The sequence below is a fragment of the Chrysemys picta genome, chromosome 11 (assembly GCF_011386835.1).
Source record: "Chrysemys picta bellii isolate R12L10 chromosome 11, ASM1138683v2, whole genome shotgun sequence".
Classification (NCBI taxonomy): domain Eukaryota; kingdom Metazoa; phylum Chordata; order Testudines; family Emydidae; genus Chrysemys; species Chrysemys picta.
Genome location: NC_088801.1, coordinates 14,722,736 through 14,742,941, shown reverse-complemented (window position 1 = coordinate 14,742,941; position 20,206 = coordinate 14,722,736). Strand labels below are relative to the sequence as shown.

The window sequence follows — 20,206 nt, the reverse complement described above, 5'->3', positions numbered from 1 at the left end:
ATTATTTAGACCTCAAGATGAGAGGTTATAGCTCAGAAATCCACTTTACAGCTATACCTCACAGGAAAAATATACATAATAAAAACATAGTCAGGGTCTAATCTCAAAACAACAGTATTTTACATAGGGGAGAGAAGGAAGGGAGAAATGTGTAGACAGGACCAGAATAGTACTACACCTCTACCCCGATACAACGCTGCCCTCAGGAGCCAAAAAATCTTACCGCATTATAGGTGAAACCATGTTATATCGAACTTGCTTTGATCCGCAGAGTGCGCAGCCCTGCCCCCCAGAGCACTGCTTTACCGCGTTGTATTCGTTATACCGCATTATATCGGGTAGCATTATATCGGCGCAGAGGTCTATGTGTTTTAAACTTTATCCCCTGGTTTAAACAAAGCAGATACTGAAGTTCAAAGAACAGCCATTGTTCATAGTCTAGAGCTACCTTCCATACTGGTAAGAATGCTAAAAATCAACATTCTCCTATTTAATTCTCAAGAATTTACCATAGCAACCTCAGCACATCACACAACATCAGTACAAAAAGCATCCATGGCCCATGAAACCTATCTTTCACTACACCCACACCAGCACGAAACCCTTTTTCACCTGACAGTTCTCTTCACATATCTGTGAGTTAGAAATACACATACACACTATAGTCATAGCATCTACACATACAAAATAACTACAAGTTCTACTGCAAAAGGCCCCCGAGCTCTTCAAATCCTCCCCTTCTTTCAATATCTCCCACCCCCAACCACATAAACACATCTCTGCCGATACTTTCCAAGCTCACAAAGACTTGGGGTCTTCCTGATCTCTGGTGGTAAGGAGTTCCACACTCTAGGACTTTCCACTGAGAGTGCTCTGCCCATGATACCCAGAAATTTCACCCTGGAGAAAAGCGGGGGGGGGGGGGGGGAAAGAGGAGGGCAGATGTAGTGGCCTTGTTAATCACAGCTGCCATGGAGGGCAGTAGAAGGAGAAGCGGTCACTGAGATGGGTCCAATCGAAGGGATTTGGGAATCAAGAGCAGCATCTCAGGCTGAATCTGGAACTGTAGAGGTAGTCTGTGCAGACTGTGAAGTACCAGTATGATGTACTCTCTCCATCTAAGTTCATTCCATTTAAGGGGCAGAGCCGCCCATTGTAGCGCCATGTGGCCCATACAGTTAGCCCCAGGTAAGCATATTGCAGGAGTCTAGTCTGAGAGTGACTAAAGCATTGATCAGCCTACTTCGTCTCAGAGATTATGGGGCTTCGAATTTTGGAAGAAGGCATTTCTATATACTGTGGTTCTTCAGGTGTCCAAAAGCAGCAATTACTTCAGTAGGACCATAACTGCCTTGACTCTCAGATAAGGACTTTCAAACACTAAGTCTAACAATGTGTTGGAAGAGTCCTAGACAGAGCAGGTGAAAAAGAAGAGAGCTCTTTGAACCATCCATGTCAGACATGGTCAGTTCTCGACAACAGAAAAAAAAACAACTAGAGACCTGTAAAAATAAAGAGGCCTTTCAGTATCACTGTCACAGGTGGCAAGAAGCAGAGGAAAAGGCATGCCTGGAAATCCTAGCGGAAAACAGCACTGTATACCTAGTCCTTATAAAATATCTAGATTGCAACTCTTTCTGCAATGCACTTGAATACTACACAATGATAAGAGCAACAGAAAACTAAGATATAAAATGAGCCCCACGGCTTCAGATCAACTACTATGTAAATTAGAGCCTCAGGAGTGGGTAGATTTTCTAGCTCATTTTATACATGGAATTGAAATAATATTTCAAATAATTATGAGATGACTGATATATGCTGCATTATTTTAAGATTAAACATAAAAAAGTGTTTACTTTAGAACAATCTGAAGTCTATTTTTTCTTCTAGTTGCAGCTCAGCTTGGTCTACTCTGATTAAAAATTATGCAAATTTAAAGATAAGAAATATGGAGCTGAGGGTCCAGTGCACAAAATAAATTCTTAATGGCTCTTACTGGTGATCTGAAGTTTTGTTAAATATCACCAAGGTTTTTTTGTTTGAAGTTCTCCCCACACAGAGATACAGCATTATAAATTCTAATGCCAAAGTAAACTGGTGGTTTCTTTCCTCAGAAATATTTCTGCTAGGTATTCAGCATTATGGACCCACAACTCTTATAAATCAGCATTGTCTTATGTTCTACTAGTAAGAATCCATACTGCATGCTGAACATGCATGTTGTACTATGCAATCCATGGGGACATTATCAGCGCCAAATTGATTTCTATATCACAATTTCCTGCTCGCTTTGAAAAGGAAGGGGTCTGTGTATTTCAGATTAGTGTTAGTTTTGAGAAGGAGGGTTTTTACACAAATGCACAAACTGCTTCCTACCATCGCTGACTAGAAAAGACACTATGCAAGAAAATGTTATGGTGGAATCAACATTAAAGATGATACACAGAGAGCAGCGGGTCTCTCTCCTGCGTGTGACAGGAGCTGGTACAAAATTAATCCACCTCCAATCCAGAGGTAGGCAATCCCTAATATTCTCTTTTAATGCCTTATTCTGAGCTGGTGTGGAACCTATACCGCCAGTATTCAGCAGATGTGCTGGCAGTTCTCCCTACTCGAGAATACCATGGGCCTGTCCTAACTCATGTCAATAAAGTGAAGATGCACTATCATTTAACTAAAAATTAAAGCGCTGCAGTTATCTATAATCTAGTGGAGAAGAGCTCGCAGATTCTACATTATAAAAAAGTATCCACTCCTTTGTCACCACAAAAACAAATATATTTACTCACTGCATATTTAGCCCTGGGTGACCTCAAATCCCAGAGCGTCCAGCACTTTCCCAGAGTTAGTGCTGCATGTCCTGCCTGCAGTCCAACCAGATCAAGACTGGGGACTTCGTGGATCAGTGTCCCAGAACAGGAAACCTACCTAACCTGGGATTTCAAAGGAACATCCAAGGTAAAGCTTGTGGAAACATGAAGGTTTTTTCCTTAGAGAATAGTTTGAAATCCAAAGTCCACCCAGGTTTGAGACAAGACTGTGATTACAACATTCCCAGTAAGAGAATTAAACTTTCCGTGTGCAATCTGACCACCAGTTGGGTAGCATAAGCCTTGGGAAAGCTAAGAAAGTCAGCAAACACTGATGGGCAGTCAACAAGTGCAGGTCAGGTACCAAAGGTGGTCTGATGTATTTATACTGGGTAAACGGTATTGGTGGGGGCTGGGAGCAGGAAAGGAAAGAAACCCAACAAGGCAAGCCAAGTCTTCCTTTTGAGAAGATGCTCAAGTTGAGCTGCTTCAGCACTTCATTTGGGTCTTTTCTAAAGCAATTAACAAGATCATAAGCTTCCTTAACATGTGTCCATGATATCTGTAGAAAGATTCATCCTGGAACAAGGATGGGGGGGAAAGGTAATACAGGCCATTTATATTAAAAAAAACATTTGTCCAACTATATATTTTTTTATAATTGTTTCAGCAATTATACAACATGGGTGACTAAGACCCGTTCCTCCTTCTGTTCTTGAATATTTTTAGATAAGAAGTTAGTCTTCCAACTTATTCAAGTTAGTGTGAGAAAGTGGAGAACCAATACAAGGTCTAATAATTGAATTTTATCTACATAAATAAGGCTTGGCAGAATTTGATTTTTTTTTTTATAATTTTGATGGATATCAATGTTTATTTTTATGCTTTAATATTTTTATTGATTTAAATTTTCAGAGTTGCAGGATATGATGGGAGGTCAAACAATAATTATGTAACGATAGTACATGTTGAGAGTCAAAAGTTAAAGCTTTACAACTGTTGACGGTTGTGTTTTAACATCACATCAAAAACCACAAAATAAATATCCTTAAATCAAACTATTAAGTTCTAAAGCAGCATTTTTCTTACATTGTCTATTTGTAAGTTTCTATCATCATCGATGGAAATATTTTTTTCGTCTGTTTGTGTGTATTGGGTGAAGTCAACGTTTATTGACATTTGCCAATAAAAATCTATTCCTTCCAAGCCTATATATTAGGAATACCCAGCCTCTGGAGAAAGGGGGGGCATGACTTGGATTTGCCTCTTTCCACAAACCAGCATTCCCTGAAATCTACAAAAAACAGAGATGCATGGTCAAGTTCCATCCTGCCTGTGAAGTCTGCAGACTGAGAAGCAGAAGTGGGACAAAGTGTGCATCACCACCACTAGGTTGCTGCCATTACATCAAGGTCTATGACCACTGAGGACATTCCAAGTTTCTGGGGCAAAAGGCCCACATTCTGGAATCCCAGTTGCTGGGATTTCAGTTCAGGCAGGAATCTAGTCTTCAGTCTGAATGGGGAGGGGGAAAGGAATGGAATCTGTTGGGATGGAGGATCCTGAACTTGATGTGCTATGTAGATGTATGGCAATGAAATCAAGATAGTGTGAGTGGGAACCCTGTTCTGTGGATCAACCTCATGAGGGGTGTTCTGTTGATCTTCTGTGGATAAATTAGGATGACCAGAAGGGAGAAAAGTATAAAGGGATGATGTATGGCTGTTATTTCACCTGAACATAGGCATTCATGGCATGGACTATGCTAATGCAGCTGTGACTCTGTTGCTGATGGGCATATACAAAAGCAGGAAGCTTCTCTGAGGAGACTGAACAGAAGGCAATGTAGCCACTAAAACCCAGCTGCTTCATCAGCATCAATCCAGTTTTTTTAAGATCATCACTTCTTTGTACTGGTGACCAAAATCATACATCCAGCATTATGATTTCACTGAAGAAACAAGAGCAAACTATGCCTGAGATTGGACAAAATCTTCTAATGATAAATATCTTTAACTTAGAACAACTTTGAAAAACAGGTGAAAGTTCAATGGATTTAGAGGGGGAAGTGATGTGACACACATTAGGAGTTTGCCTCTCAGCATGACAGCGCCTCTTTAATTTACCTGATGCGGCTGATAAACAAGAAGATTGAATTCCTTATGCAACAGAAGCTATGTTATCAGAGTATGCAAATGGAAAAGGGCAAACCTAGAATGGGAAGATAAGTTAATTTCCAGTTTCACATGAAATATGGACTATTGGAGTGGAGTTACTCAAAGGGTCACCTTTGACAACAGCTAGTAGTTCAAAGAAAGATGAGGGGTCAATTAAGGCAGAATGTAATTAACATTTTTAACAGGGAGGGTAATTAACCAAAGAACAGACTGTCAAGGGAAGTGATACATTGACCACCACTTTGAGACTCTTAATATAGATTGGATCGCTTCCTAAAATATATGCTCTAGTTTCACCACTTATTTGCCTCAAAAATGTTGACTTATGTAGCACAGAAGAATAATTCCCATCAATGCAGCAGGAATTACTGTGTGAAGTTCTTTGATCTGTTTTATTCAGGCAGTCAACTAGATGATCATAGTGGCCTTAAAATCTACAGACAAGAATTTCAAGGCTGACTGTCATTTTGGGGGGGCATCAATTTCTGGGTACCCAGCTCCACCCACATTAATGGGGAATATCCCCCCAACCCCCCAGAGGGCAGGTACTTACCATTTTCTGAAGACCAGGCCTCTCTGCAGGGTTTATTTGAATACCCCAAAATTGAGACCACCAAAATCACTAGTCACTTTTCAAAAATTTGGCCTTTGAATGTACAGAGAGCATCAAAGACAAGTGAAGCAAACTAGTGACGTTGAAAGTAAATGGATAGTCAGATTAGAAATACAAATTGTTCAGCAAACAAGACCACAGAGATGCCTACCTGCTATCTAGACATTTTAATTCAGGTAAGACAGAATGACAAAATACACATGATATATTAATCCTTGGTGGCATTATCTGATTCATAACATTATTTGCAACAACATGGTTTCTGATAGCAGCAGCTTCTTTTTCAGTTTTGACATTTGAAGGGTTAGAAGCTATACGTTTAAAGAAGGAGAAAAATAAAATACTATCAACTCTCAAGAGTTTGAATGCCTTGAGGAAAAAACATTGCCAAGTAGGCATAACTTGCAAGGAGTGCTCATATTTTGGTTGTTAGTTATAGCAAGTAGTTACAATGAAAACAAGTTTTGAGATTTAAATTCATTTAAATACATTTAATTTCCAGGGCTTGATTCCATTTTAATTCATTTTAAGGGTAAATTATTCCTGTTTCTGACAGTTTCAAATGAATGTTTTAGTCTCCTAGAGTTTTAATGATGTATGTGTCATCTTGTGACTTTTGTTTGATGGCATGGAAAGAGACACTCCCTGCAGTGGCAACTGACGTGCTTTATGCCGGCAGTGCATTATACACCTAAAGGTTTCTAATGGGAAATGTTGGCATCTATGACCCTTTCTGAGAACGAGATCTGACATGCAGCACCTAATTGGGACCTCCTCATGAGAAAACCCAGTAGCAGTTGCATTAATTAGAATTAAATATCACATTTCATTACTCATAAAAAGGTCTTTAAACATTTAAGTTCTGAAGCTTGATCATAAAAGCTCAATATATTGTACTTACAAAGATATTGGTAACTGTTTTGATAGCCTTCTCTTTCCTTTGCATAAACTCGTCATCCTGCAAGACAATTAATTGACACAATTAAAAACCAAAAAAATTAAGCTTAAGCCTCAACACTACTAATGCATTTAGCACGCAGACATGTCAACTGGTTCCTAACTGAATAATTGAGCAGCTCATTTAAGTACACTTAACTCTACAATTGCATCAACAGTCTGTTTGTTCTCTGTTCGTACAGCACTGCTACAGTAGGGTCCTACCCAAGACTGGAGATCTTTGGTGAAATCGCAAGGCAAATTAACATGGACTTGTTGCAGAGAAAAATAAGTGTTTCAGTGTATAGTAACTCCTCACTTAACATTGTAGTTACGTTCCTGAAAAATGCAACTAAGTGAAACAATGTTAAACAAATGCAATTTTCCCATAAGATTTAATGCAAATGCGGGGGTTTATGTTCCAAGGAAATTTGGGGGGGGGGGCAGACAAAAGGCGTTATATACTGTACAGTACTGTACTGTGGTTTGGAAGTGCCCCTGGCTTATCCCACACAGGCACAGCCCACTGCAGGCAAGAACGCTAGGAAGCACCTTCGCAGCAGCAGCTTCCCTGGAGAAGAACAGGTGCCGACTTTGCCGGGGGATGCTCCAGGCCTGCCTCTTTCTGTCCCCGCTCCATTCTAGGCCCACCTCTTCCCACCCCCACTCCACCTCCCCTCCGGAGCAGCCGCATCCCCGCTCCTCTCCCCTCCCCCCCCCAAAGTCCTAAGCGCTGCCAAACAGCTGTTTGGCATTGCTTAGGACTTTCTGGGAGGGAATGGGAGGAGTGGAGATGCAGCGCTTCCCTGCTCCTCTCCCTCCCTCCCAGAAAGTCCTAGGTGCCGCGAAACAGCTGTCTGGCAGTGGGGGAAGCACTGGGAGGGAGAGGGAGGAGGTGGAGAAGAGGAACTTGTGCAATGCTCCCTTGTAAAGTCACTGGTCTTCTACAGAATCTTACAAGCAGTGGACAGAGCAGGCAGCCAAACAATATTATAAGGGAGCATTTTGCACAACTTTAAACGAGCATGTTCCCTAATTGAGCAGCGACGTAACTTTGAAACAACGTTAAGCGGGAGGACGTTAAGTGAGGTGTTACTGTAATGGTTACTTAGATTTCAGTTTGGGAAGGAGGGTTGTCAGAATTATTATTTCCATTTTAATGAGGATACTGAGGCAGAGAGAGGCTCAATGACTTGCCCAATGTCACATAGGAAGTCTGTATCTGTACCAGAGCGGGGAACTGAAACCAGTTGCAGCCTATCACCCTAGCCACTGGGCCATCCTTCCTCTCACAATTCTGTATTCAAAATACAGCTGTTTTAGGAAGTGGATCTATTATTTTAGTTTAGACATTTGAGATTTTTAATCTCTTTTTTATTACCACTCATCCAGCATTATCAAAGGAACCTATGGGGTTTAGGAGTCCAACTCTAAATGAACATCAATGGGATTTGTGCACCTAACTCCCTTAGTGGCATTTGAAAATTTCAGACATATGCCAGTCTGTATCAGCAATCTCACTGGTTAACCAAACCAGTTAACAACTGAAATAGCAACTGCACCTTCCCAAAATGGAAAAGGAGGTTTAACTCTAGATGTCCATAATATTCCTAGCACAAATGGTCTATGGAAAGACAACACAACAGTAACCTTAGACAACCAATTAAAATGAGCAGGTGAAAGATGTAACTAAATGTTTGTAAACTCATACTTCCTTAAAGATAGTGCAATTGAATACCACAATTTCATAACAAGTTCAGATGAAGAGTGGGGGAAGATTGGCAAGCGGTTATAAAGTTTTCAGTTACATATTCAGAGATGATGTTTCACAACCTCAAGGAAATAAAAAGGGATTGCACAGCAAATCAGCCCATCACACTAGAATTCTACTCCACAGTTTAAGCAAAAGTAGTCTGTTACGCAACTGTAAACTCCTCAGTATTTCATTTCTAGAAGCCGTTGTGAAGATAACTAATGTACTGACAGAGAACTAGTCCCAATGGATTTGTTCAGAAAAGGACATATTACATCTCTCAACCTCCAGGCTAATATGACTAGCATTATCAGAGATATTTTGCCCAGAGCTGCTGCAACTGTAACAATTTGATATTGTCACTTTCTGGGCTGAAACAGTGGCTCTAAACAAAGGCTGGTAATATCATACTTATGAACTATTTGGGGTTAGCAAGAATTCATCTCCCCCGATATACGCAGATGGAGCTTCAATTTGGATTCTGGTGTTTACTTGCTTTTCTAACAGTAACCTTCATAGTTAGACCCATCCAGTTATAGACTAAAAATCATGGCCAGATCCTCAGCTAAGGTAAATCAGCACATACCATCAACTTCAATGCAGTTACATGGATTTACAGCAGCTGAGGGGACAGCCCCATGTGTGTACAGACATATTTTGAGAGAAAACAAAAAGATTTAGCTAGGTCTTACCTCTGGTAGACTACGAGTTTTCTGAAACTGGGATATGGAATAGGAGCGGATATAGTCTCCCATTTCTTCTCTAGTTTCTATTGCACGTTTCACCAGCCACTAAAGAGAATATTGATACTATTATGCAACAACTTATTTCTAAGTATTTTGTATGTGAAAAAAATCAAATCAAAACTCAAAGTTTTTATGGATGTGTGACATCTCAGTGATTAACTCCATAAATAGTTCAATAACATTAGCTATTATCTTCATCTTCCCTATTTTTGTACATAGTTTATGACTCTGTTGAGTTTTTAATAAGTAACATACATACTGTGTCTGTAACCCAGGCCTTCCCACACCCCATGGACTCATAGACATTAAGGCTAGAAGGGACCATCATGATCATCTATTCTGAGCTCCTGCACATCGCAGGCCACAGAACCTCAGTCACCCACTCCTATAATAGGCCCATAACCTCTGTCTGAGTCACTGAAGTCCTCAAATCTTGATTTAAAGACTTCAGGCTACAGAAAATTCTCCATTTACTCTAGCTCAAACCAGCAAGTGACCTGTGCCCCACATTACAGAAGAAGGTGGAACACCCTCACCCTCCCATCTCTGCAAATCTGATCTGGGAAAAAATTCCTTCCCAACCCCAAATATGGTGATCAGATAGACCCTGATACGTGGGCAAGACCCACCTGGGAAAGAATTCTCTGTAGTAACAGAGCTTTTCCTATCCAGTGTCCCATTTCTGGCTGTTGGAAATATTTGCTAATAGTCGTCACGTGCACTCCCTACAGACAAGCATGACTGAAGGAGTAGGGACAGAGTGAGTGCCCTGATCCTACATTGTGAATCACATGGGTCATTGACTTTAACAGGTCTCTGTGTAGGTGCAATAGTCCCCCAGAGTAAATCACAATGCAGAACCAGAGCCTTAGTTTGTAAGTTCCTTTAGGCAAGGACTGTGTCTTTCTAGGTTTTCTGAGTCACCTAGCACATTCTGAGCAACATTATTTGTATAACAACGCATTGCAGAACTAGATATATTTACATATGATTTATCCCATATATTCATGTCTGCTATTTCACTAAGAACTTTTTAAATTCTCACTGTAAATTTATTCTCATGGATTTTCCAAATTAGTGACAATTACTGAAAAAATGCTGAGTTCCACATCAAAATCCCATTGCCTCTCTCGCCCAAGATAAAAAGCCAATTGTCAAAGTTGATTTCGAAAGAGACAAGGAAGTCAACACAATTACTAGGAATATTCATTGGAATTTTGCCTGTATTGACTGATTTTTTTAATTCAAATATTTAGATTTCACTCAATCTCAGTCCAAAAAGCAAAATATAAAATAAAACCTAAGAAAACTATGTGGGACAGTTTAACCACAAAGCATCAAACTAGTAACTGGAATGTTTTAGCTTTTTCCCTTGCTGTTCATCTTTAAAGAATTTCTGAGCAGAAGCAGGCTGACTCTTCCCATCCCCCATTTTTAATTCTTTCCTTTCTTCTCTCTCTTTACACCCTCTGATCCCCACTTTAAAAAAAAAAAAACACAAACGTGAGTGTCTTTTAATCTCATTTATACCCTGTGTTTTGAGCCACTTTCCTTGTAACTTATTCCATGTATTTCTTACACTTTGCAAGGAATATCTTACTGCACCAGGACCCTACATGGGCTCGAAAAAGAACCACTAGCAGATTCTAAAGCAAGATTTCTTCCAACTGGCAGAATGACTGCCTGCAGAACCCAGCCCAATGTTGCAGGTAATCCAGACAATTTTGTTCTTCATGTGGGTCAGAGTGTGCTTTAGAATTCCCTTTTATATAAAGACATCCTGGTGTTTTAAAATATTTACCCTTAAAAAAAGTTTTTAACCTGATATTTCATTCCAAAGCAGAACAAACTTGCAGAAGGTATAAAGTTCAGCAGTCACACGGGTATTAAAAGTCCTATGTAAGTTTTAAGGCTTTTGCTTTGTTTAAAAAAAAAAAAAAAAAGTGTGATGCACAACAAAGCTATTACCTGTACAACAGGGAATATGTGAATGAAATCCAGTCCCTGGATCTGATGCGGCTCCAAACGATGGGGGCACTTCATTTTTGGTAAGACAGACACAATTTTCTCTGTTAAGGCACTATTTTAAAAGAAAAATATCAAAGTATAAACAATAAAATGGTTTAAATTTTAAAGAATGACATTTCCAAAATATGCAATGTTGTTGTAGCCATGTCGGTCCTAGGATACTAATTTCCAAATTACGTAGTAGTTTGAAAGTGCCCTCTATTGGATGAAACTGGATAACACAATTTGGAAAAAAACCTCTTGTTTTATGAGCACAGCTGTGAAGTCGTATTTTTTAAAATTAATAAGCCTATTGCTTGTTTCCTAATTTCCATTACTCAACATCAAATTTAAAATAGCTTAGGCTCATCAGATGCAGTGCACGCAAGATCGTGAGGGATATCTATTTTATACATATGTTTCTGTTACCATGCACATACATTTAACTGCTCAAAGATAGAGAGACTAACTTTAAAACATAATTATATATTTTATCAAAGAAAGTTCAATTTCAGGATGAAAAATCTGAAACTTAAAACTGTCTGAGTGGATCTCTGCCGTTGTTACTACTTAAGCGCCCTCTCCTACAAAAACCATGAAATAGCTAGAATATTGTAAAAGTGGAATATCTACCAAGAATGCTGCTTACATGTACAAAGTCCAATCAACTGGAGTATATATAATCCAGTTTGCTGAGAAAAAATGTCCTTCTGCAGCTCATAAAAGTGCTGTTAAAGTGAAAGGTAGCTTAACAGGGGGATAACTCTACTGGGGTTCAATCTTGCACCACTGAATTAACAGGAGTTTTGTCACGGATTTCAGAATAAAGCATTCTTTTCTGACCACAAAGAATTAAGTTGATATACAACAAATTGGTGCTCATGCTCAGGAAGTATCAATCTTTACAGACAACAACTTAAAGGAGTCACTGATGTGATATTTTTCCCCCAAAGGAAAAAATAATGAGTGTCCAGATACTGATATCAGTGGCAGAGACTACCATCCTAAAGAGCTGCTGATGTTTTGAAGGAAAATTGCCCAGAAGGATGGTAGAGAGTGGGATGGAAAAGAGAAAAGATCCAGAAACTGGGGATAGTGCCTGAAGAGCCAATGTTGATTCAAAGAGAAATAGTTGAATGCGAATTTTGTAATTCCTCTTATAGATGTCTCACCATGTGATGTAATTTCCACTATGTCAATGTGTTAATGAGATGCATTAGTGTTCTTTCTTTGTACAACTAAGAGTACATGCAATCCGTTTAAAATACTTTTGTCCCACAGAGGGACAAGAAATCATGTAACAAACATAACTGTGATGTTAATTTATGCTTCCATACTTATTTTGATTACATTTATAATAGAAGACCCAAGATTTTTATTATTAGAACATTGTCTAATCAAAGCTGGCAAAATGTGCACTGGACAACAACATCAACAGAATACTTGCTAATTAATCCCTATTAACACCACACCAAGAGCTGCATGGAAATATTGAGAGAGACTACCAGTTTAAAAGAAACAATACATTTTAAAAAAACAAATATCTTTATTTATACTACTAACACCTTAGATAATTAAACATCCAAATAGTGTTGTTATAACAATTTCTGCTATTTTCTCACTGTTTACTTTTTGCATTTTCTTCAGCTAGAACAATTAAAACAGACTATAAAGTTTCACTTTGATTCTTGTAGACTAGCACAGTCCTTTATTTTTGGAGTTCCAAATATTCCACGGGAATGTTTAAATTCAAATTTCTCTGTATTAAATTTTAAAAAAAAATCAACTAAAATGTTTTCATTAAAGTAACAGTATCAAGGGTGACTATTTCTTTTTAAGGACACAACTGATTTCTTTGTCCTGCTACCGTTAAAACTAACATCTAAGATTTTTATGAGAGATAAGAGGAAAAAATACATTCTATTTTCTGTTTCTTTGTACATTTAAGAGTACTTTGTGTATAGCTCATTTCCCCTGGTGATGTGGATGTCTCTCAAAGCAACAGGAGATAAAAATAACTTTTTTTTTTTTAAAAGTAACATGATTGTAAACATCACTGAAAATCAAGAGGGGAACACAGAGGCAGATATAGTAGCTGAAACTATATTCCACTTATCTGAAGTGGAAAAATGGGCTTTTAATGCAACTTGCCTGGCACTGTCCTTCCTTAGTTACTTCCTGCAAATTTTAATTGTGGTCTACAACAGTGGGCGCTGCGGAAGCGGCGCGGGCAGAGGGATGTGCTGGCTGCCCTTCCTGCAGCCCCCATTGGCCTGGAGCGGCGAACCGCGGCCAGTGGGAGCCGCGATTGGCTGAACCTGAGGACACGGCAGGTAAACAAACCGGCCCGGCCCGCCAGGGGCTTTCCCTGAACAAGCGGCGGACCGGCTTTGAGAACCACTCGTCTACAAGACCCCAAGTTTATCAAGAAACATACTGCACTTTAAAAATGTTGCATTGCCCTTCTAAGGAGAGCTGCCATGGACTAATTTTGCATGATGCAAGGACTGGCTAGGTGGCAATCAAGTGCTGCCTATAAAAGGCGGCAGCAGCAGGAAGAAGGCTCTTTGGGTTTCCACCCACCATGTGAATGCTCTCCATCCTCCCTTCCTCCACAGTTTGGGGTACTTGTGAGCGACTTCCCTTTCACAAAGGGCTTAGATCACAATGTCATGCTGTAGATTTTATTGGTTGATCCTTGCAATTCTAAGTTTGAGACCACAAAAGAGGACCAAAGGCGATTTACAGTGAAACTTGTCTTCCGCAACAGACAACTAATTAACATGCATCATCTTCCAAGAGACAGAGAATTGAATTATACTAAATACATGGGAGCCTTTGGGAAGTGGTCTCATAAAACAGGACATTTCTCAGTAAAACTGATCCCCTGTACAGGTTTCACATACATAAACATGATGGTGATTTGTATCAAATTTTTTACAATATGAAAAACCAAACCATGGTTCCCACTTCATCAACTTACATTTTCTGACCAATTGTAGAGTTTTCCTGAAACAATAGATCAACATCAATGTCAAAGCTGCAAGTAGTGATGCACCAGGTCATGCCACCAACTACCTAAAAATGAACAAAAATACGGTTATTTTCACTTTACGTTTGAGAGGAGAAATTTTCAAACAAATATGATTTAAATCCAACCAATATGGCTTCACGTTTTTAGTCTCCTTTCCCACCTCCAATACAGCACGATTCAAATGCCATCTCATATCTCATCAAAATATAGTGAAGAGAAGAGAAATACAAGACCACCATTTGTGATGTTTCATTTTATTTTTTAAACTTGATTTCCTAGTTTTCTTGAGACATTGAGTTCTCTGACATGCAAGTAGATGAAAATCCAAGTACACTGTCAGCCACGAAGAATGGAATAAAGATTTTAAAGAACTGATGAAATGGCTGTTTTAGAGATCGTGAGCTATACAAACTCAATAAACAAGGATTGGAACGTGTGTTCTCATTTACCTAATCCAAGTTTTCCCACTGCTATTCTTTTATTATTTGCATTAGAAGTAGCACACAAACCCCCCACAACATGCTAAGCACTATACAAACAGTGACAGAAAGCCCCTGACCTGAAGAGGTCTCTATCTTAGGCCCCAACCCTTCAAATATTTATGAACATGCTCAATTCAAAATACCAGAGCAGTCTCTTTGATTTCAAAGGGTCTACTCACTCAAAGTTAACCATATGTACATATTTGCAAAACCTAAATACACAACAGACAAAGAATAGAAGAGGTAACAGGCACAGAGAGGTGAAGTGACTTACCCAAGCTCTCACAGCAGGTCAGTGGCAGAATCTAAATAGCACTCAGGTTTCCTGACTTTCAGTCCAGTACCCTTTCTACTACACCACACTGCCTCTCTAATATAAAACACTCAGCATAGTTATGAAATAATCCTTGTATATGAGTGTCTAGTTTGTTTCTCATACTTGACTGTCTAGTGTGACAGTCGATAGAAGGGGGGGTATTTTTATTATAACAATATTTGTTAGTTAATCAAACAATTAACAAAAAGTCCTATAAAATATTCTATACCATAACAGCCTACAGAGTTTCACTACAAACACTTATGTATGTAAGTAACGCCACAGCAGGATCAGGATACAAGGCGCCAGTCCCACAACTGGATGTGTGTGAGTACCACTGAAGTGTTCATTTCCACAGATCCAGTTATAGAATCAGGGCCTTAGATAGTCTTCCTTAGGCACACTTATATTTGTGCTTGTAAAGTGCCGTGACTGCCTATGGCGCTATAAATATAATAGCTTGCAGTTTTAACAAGCAAAGGTTTATAGGACAGCACAACTATCCTGTGTACAAGCAAATTATTGAAAGAAATGAAAGAGCCCATTTTCAAAGGCTCTGCCATAACTACCAGGGATGCATTTTCAAAGCAAGGTTCAGGGATTTATCATCAAGTCAAATGTTAAACCAACAAAGGTACCTCTCTAAGCATATACTCTGTACAGCGTGACTTACTGCCTGTCTTTGAGGATGAAGGTCCCTATAACTGCCTTTCCACAGAATTACCTAACCCTTCCCAAAAGATTTCCAGCAACAGTCCAAAAACAGCTTCACTAGATAAGTTGTTCCATTCTTTCATGAAACTCCACACCTAATAACTTCCTTAACCTTCTTTCAACTTGCCCCCATTACTCCTCATTTTCAGTATGAATAGTACCTTTTACAATGATCATACCACAACGCAAACAAGTTTTCATATTAAACAAATTTAGGTCCTTGTTTGTTTAGCCATGAAACTCTAGTTCTAGCTAAATGCCCCACACACCCACTTCAGAATTTTAGGCACTGATTCTGCAAATAGTTATGTATGTGCTTAGCTTTATGCATGTGAATAGTCCCATTGAAGTCAACAGGACCACTCATATGAGTAACTGCAGAATTGGGTGCCTTAGTTCCCTGAGACAGGGACTCAGTTTTGCTCATATCTTCACTACATTAGGTGCACTATATAAATAATAAAAATAACTTGATTTGCTGATAATCTCCCCTCCTCCTTACTACCTGGAACTATTAAGCTGAATTTGAAAACCATATTTAGTAAATACAGTAAACTATGTCTAATTAATAATCCTGGATTATAATCTCACCTTATCAAAGGGTGATAACCCTTTGATTCTTGCCCTGAAATACCCAGCTGCCACCAGCAACTCCAAAATTTCAGTCAATTTGATGTTTTGTTCTTCATCTTCTCTGGTTTCAACCTAACAAACAAAGATACAATTAACCCTAATTTTAAAATATTGTATTCACTCTACTCCTCCAACCACCCAACATTAGGACTCAAAATAAATTTTCCCAATTTTTTTCTTAATATAGACCACGTGTATGTTAATAGAGAGATTCTCTCTCACACACTTCCCTTCCATTTGCAATCTGATAACATCTTTATGGCAACTACAACAATTGCACACATGGAAAAACATTAGGCAAGTATTTAATGTGTTTCTAAGTGGCTTTAACATTAAATGTTTTGTCCTGTTTGAGAAAACCCATGCATTATTTACCAATCACTCTTGCCCTTTTATTTCAATCAGTCTACATCTCTTCTCTAAATGTGGTGTTTTCTCCCTCTTTTAAATAAACAATTCAGCTGTTGCATTCAAATTGAAACCATATCAGTTCCTGCTCTTCATTAGATCTCCCTGTCCCATCTGTTCTTAAAGTAAATCCAAACAATACGGGCACCAATTGCCACAGCACAGGTAACATACCTGTGATTCTGCAGTTTTCTTTCAACTCTGTAGGTCTTATACAATACTACATCTTAAAGGTAATGTTTTCACAAAACTTTGTATGAAGATGGTAAGAGAAATGGTTGTGGGATTCAACTGTTTCCTTTACACCAAACAAACCATTTTCAACAGTCCAGAGTAGGGCAATACCAGCACTACTATTGAGCACTTATATTAAGCTTTTTTTATTATTATTTCCAAAGCACTGTGCAAACATTAACTAATTAATTCACACAACACCCCTGTGTAATAAGTGTTGTTACCCCCATTTTACAGGCAGGAAATGTGGGGAAAGGAGAATTTCCATGACACTCCAACCCCTTGAAGAAGAGTCAGCTGTAGAGCTAGGAACAGAATTCACACGTTCCTGGCTTCAGGCCTTATGCTCAATCGGCTAGAAACATCCTGTCTCTTTTAACCCAAGAGTCAATGCAGGAAAAAGGAAGCAAGGCTGGGAAGTTGCTGCCTTTGCAGTATTAATAAAGTAAGACAATCCGCCAGACCAGAGTGTCTCCAGCCGTTTACGTTTGGTAGAAATGTAAGGGTCCAACCTCTTCATCTGGGAGTCTCCTGATATTTTGCGTTGATGTGGGAGCTTTCACGCTCGGCAAGGAATCACCACTCACACGTACAACACTGCTGAGATGAGCAGAGGGCTGCGGCCAGGGCGACAACCGCAACCCTCTCGCCCTTAGCCCCTCTGGCCCGGACAACCCCCTTCCCCGAACTCCCCAGGATCTGGGCCTGATGCCAAAGCCCAAAGCCCGTCACCGGGCAGGCCACGCCGGGGTCAGACCCTCCAGCAGGGGAAGCCGCCAGGCCTGGCAGCCACCGGCATAGGGGAGAGGCAGAGGCCGCCCCAGGAGGCTGTGACCGGCACATAGCGGCGGGCGGGCGGGCGGGACGTGCGCCTGCTGACCGTAAGGAGCCGGCCCCGCAGCCGGGCGCAAGGCGGGGGGCTGGGGCAGGGGTCTCGTTGCCCCCCGGCTGCAGGAAGCCCCGGGGGGGGGGGGCGGCGAGGCCCGGGGAGCTGGGGCAGGGACGGAGGGAGTCAGTGCAAGCAAGGGGCAGCTCGGTGTCCCCGGACGGGCAGGCGGGGCCGTACCTCCTGCGGAGCCTGGTACCCGTGTCCCTTGGGGGCGCCCATCGCGCCCGCTCTCCAGCCTGCCTGCGCCGCGCGCCTGCCGCTGTCACCCGCGCTGCCCCCGCCCACCAACGGCCGCGGGGGGTGTCCCCGCCGCGCGTGCGCGTTCGAGCCTCGCCATTCGCTGCGAAAGGGGGCGGGCGCTGAAGGGTGACAGGCGGGTCATGTGACCGCTTGGAACACAGAGCGCTGGGGACTGGGGGTAGCCGCCTCCAGGTCTGCCCTTGGCTGTGGGCTGCGGGTGGCCGCTGGCAGCAGGCAGGGGGTTAATTATAGGGAGGGCCGGGGCAACCTCCCTGCCAGGCCAGAGCATTAGCCCCTAGCGTCCAGGGAACCCGGGATTTCCCTCCGCTCTGCGTTTCACTGGGGGTTGCGAGGCGGTTTAAAAGCATTTGTGGGCACGTGCGTAAGCCCTGCAAATGCATCTTTTGTAAACGCAACTACTTATCCCGATTTTTTTTCCCTCTCTATTGCAAAAGTTTCCCGCACCCCCCTAAGGGTTTCTCACCGTTGCTGCTAGTGCTATGCAGTCGTATTCAGAGCGAGTAATGTAGGCTTGTTAGTTACTAAACTAACTATATGCATAGCTATATGCATCCGAAGAAGTGGGCTGTAGTCCACGAAAGCTTATGCTCTAATAAATTTGTTAGTCTCTAAGGTGCCACAAGTACTCCTGTTCTTCTTTAAATCAGTGGGAGTTTAAAAGCATGCCCCTAATTTTCTCCCCCAAATATAAGCGCCATGCTAGCAAACCCACTGCGCCTGGTAGATCAGGGGTTCTCAGGACAAATTATTTGGTGGCCTCAGAGTGCGGCCACCAACTCTTGCTAGTGGCTGCTCTCACACTTTTCCCTAAAATACTTCTTGATTAGCTTTAGGAAAAACAAATATGTACAGATACACGTCCATTTATTTATTGCTAGCTAGTAAGTCTGTTGTGAAAAGTGATATTAATAAACGTACAAGTATCACTTTTCACAGCAGACATACTCAGCCCAAGCAAACCTAGGGACGAATTAAGCCCTGGATTAGGTGTTGGGGGAAGCAGTGGGTGGCTGGAGCCTGGTGCCCCTGGCCGGGAGATGGGGCCCAAGGATGGAGTCTGAAGCCGCATGGTCCGGACCCTAGGGCCCGGCCCTAGCAGCTGGAGCCTGGTGCTGCAGCCCAAAGCCCCACTGCCAGAGTCTCCCACCCTACCACCCCGGAGCTGCTGCAGCCTAAAGCCTGAGCCCCACTGCCCCTGGGAAAGTGGGGAACTCACTGCTCCTCCAACGTTGTGCCCCAGGTGTCCCGAGAGGCAGGCAGGGCCCAACCCCTGCTGGTGGCTCCACCAACCAACCCCAAGGCATTGGCAACAGGAAGGAGGGGGGGCCACTGCTGCTCCCCCCCTCCCCGCGCAGTCACACCACTCAGGAGGCTGTGGCTTCAAGAAAAGGCCCGGGTGGCCCCATGCAGCCACAGAAATGCTATATTAGATTCATTGCAGGTTGGGACTTCCGGCCCTGATGCAGCAAAGTACTTGCTTAAGTCCAATCCTATTCAGCAAAGCACTTAAGCACATGCTTCAACCCCACTGAAGTTAACACAGGTTTAGGTGATTTTTTTAAAATAGGGATGGGGCTACGTGTGCTTAAATTTACTTTCGAGCGCTATGCTGAATAAGAGCCTTAGGGTCTGATCCTGCAAACACTTATTCATAGAGTCCTGTGTGGATACAAAAATGTGGATCCTCCAGCCAGTAGCTATAAAAGCCCTCTTAGTAGCAGTTCTCTAATTGCTCTAGCAGTAAAGGGTTAAAAAGTCTCACTGCTATGCATAGGTAAAGGGAAGTAAGTGGGCACCTGGCCAAAAGAGCCAATGGAAAGGCTAGAACTTTTTAAAATTGAAACAAGATCCCCCTTTTGTCTGTCTGTGGTTGTTCTCTGGGGAGAAGCAGACAGGGTTGCAACTATGCTGTAAAAACAACCAGAAGTCCAGTGACACCTTAAAGACTAACAGATTTATTTGGGCATAAGCTTTCGTGGATAAAAAAAACCCACTTCTTCAGAAGTGCATCTCTCGTTGTTTTTGTGGATACAGATTAACACAGCTACCCCTCTGATACTTGGAATTATGCTGTAAGAAGCTTGGGGCCAGGTATGAAAAATCGTTGGTATCATACCTAGAAACTACTCATTTGAAACCCCAGATATGTAAGTAGATCAGGAAATGTCTAGGAAGACACAATTAGGTTTA

The 20,206-nt window shown here is 41.4% G+C and overlaps 1 protein-coding gene across 7 annotated transcripts in view; it reads right to left on the bottom strand.

Annotated features, from left to right (window-relative positions):
• Positions 1-18,090, bottom strand: part of CCDC93 (coiled-coil domain containing 93) — a 105,211-nt gene extending 87,121 nt beyond the window's left edge. For 5 of the 7 annotated variants that reach the window (XR_010591540.1, XR_010591541.1, XM_065561592.1 and 2 more), the window contains exons 1-6: positions 17,933-18,090; positions 16,183-16,296; positions 14,029-14,123; positions 11,007-11,118; positions 8,985-9,083; positions 6,505-6,561 (exon numbers count right to left, since the gene is read on the bottom strand). Coding sequence is in view for 5 of the 7 variants with exons in the window: in XM_065561592.1 (XP_065417664.1) it covers positions 6,505-6,561; positions 8,985-9,083; positions 11,007-11,118; positions 14,029-14,123; positions 16,183-16,296; positions 17,933-17,974 (519 nt within the window). In the remaining 2 variants the exon portion in view is untranslated. Of the gene's footprint in view, positions 1-6,504; positions 6,562-8,984; positions 9,084-11,006; positions 11,119-14,028; positions 14,124-16,182; positions 16,297-17,378; positions 17,509-17,932 lie in introns of those variants that run through there. The other 2 variants (XM_065561597.1, XM_065561596.1) reach the window with 2 other exon arrangements.
• Between the last annotated feature and the right edge of the window lie 2,116 nt (positions 18,091-20,206).